This window comes from Plasmodium cynomolgi (assembly GCF_000321355.1).
Source record: "Plasmodium cynomolgi strain B DNA, scaffold: 1614, whole genome shotgun sequence".
Taxonomy (NCBI): Eukaryota; Apicomplexa; class Aconoidasida; order Haemosporida; family Plasmodiidae; genus Plasmodium; species Plasmodium cynomolgi.
The window spans coordinates 1-1,018 of NW_004193307.1; the positions used below are offsets into that span (position 1 = coordinate 1).

Consider the following 1,018-nt stretch of genomic DNA (forward strand, 5'->3'; position numbering starts at 1 on the left):
AAACACGTTTAATGTATAGTATATGTAAATGGAATTATCNTTAACCTTATAGAGTAATAAGCAAAGCATTCCTCCAATTCCACTAATGAGTGGTATTGTTATTCCAGCTCTTGTTTTTTCATTATATTTACATGGTTTTTTCATATTCTAAAGCAGGAACTTCAGGTGATGCGAATTCTATCAATTTTGAATCACATTTACCTGAATAAATTAAATGATCCCTTTCAATTAAACATTTAATATTTTTTAATTCTTTATATAAATAAATGCTATTTGCATATTTATTACTCTTTATAATATCATTATAATCATCAAATACATCACCAAGCGTCTCACAATTATCTTGAACACTCTCATAATTCCTATAGTCACAATAAGCTGCATAGGCATCATAAAGATCGTATAGTTTATTCATTTTATTAAATGTTATATCGTCTATGTAATTTATTTTCGATATACATGAATTATTTTTAAATTCATCATCAAATTGAAAATATCTCTTGAAATTATTAGAATTATCATTTATATCATAATACATATGGTTTTTAATATCACTTCTAATATGGTAATTAATATATTTACATGTATTAGTAATATCACTCAAATGTTTAATATCTGAATGTGATAAATAATCTTTTATTGTTGCACACAGTTTAATAAAACGATCTCTAAATTTTGAGTGTATTGACTTAATAATAATGTTATCTTTGTTAACTGATTCTTTTTTTGAATAATAGTGTGCATCATCAAAAATTTTTTTATAAAAACAATAGTCATTATAGCTATAGTACTAAAAATTGTGAGATAAATTATAAAATATAAACATATAAGAAAATTCTAAAAGAAATAATTATTTCTGTTAAATATATTTTTTTAATAATTAAAAGAAATAATCATAATATATATATAACACAAAAATATGAAATTACTGTATCTTCGGTTTCAGTGGACATTGTGTTAGCAAGGTAGAAATATGAAAATATATTATAATACATATATATATATTCTTTAATTTAAA

General features: G+C 21.6%; 1 protein-coding gene across 1 annotated transcript; it reads right to left on the bottom strand.

Moving 5' to 3' along the window:
- Positions 1-127: 127 nt before the first annotated feature.
- PCYB_008220 (hypothetical protein) lies at positions 128-953 on the bottom strand (the record flags this gene model as incomplete). Its single annotated transcript, XM_004228243.1, has 2 exons — positions 128-790; positions 930-953. 2 exons carry the CDS (start codon positions 951-953, stop codon positions 128-130), a joined length of 687 nt encoding a protein of 228 aa, XP_004228291.1.
- Between the last annotated feature and the right edge of the window lie 65 nt (positions 954-1,018).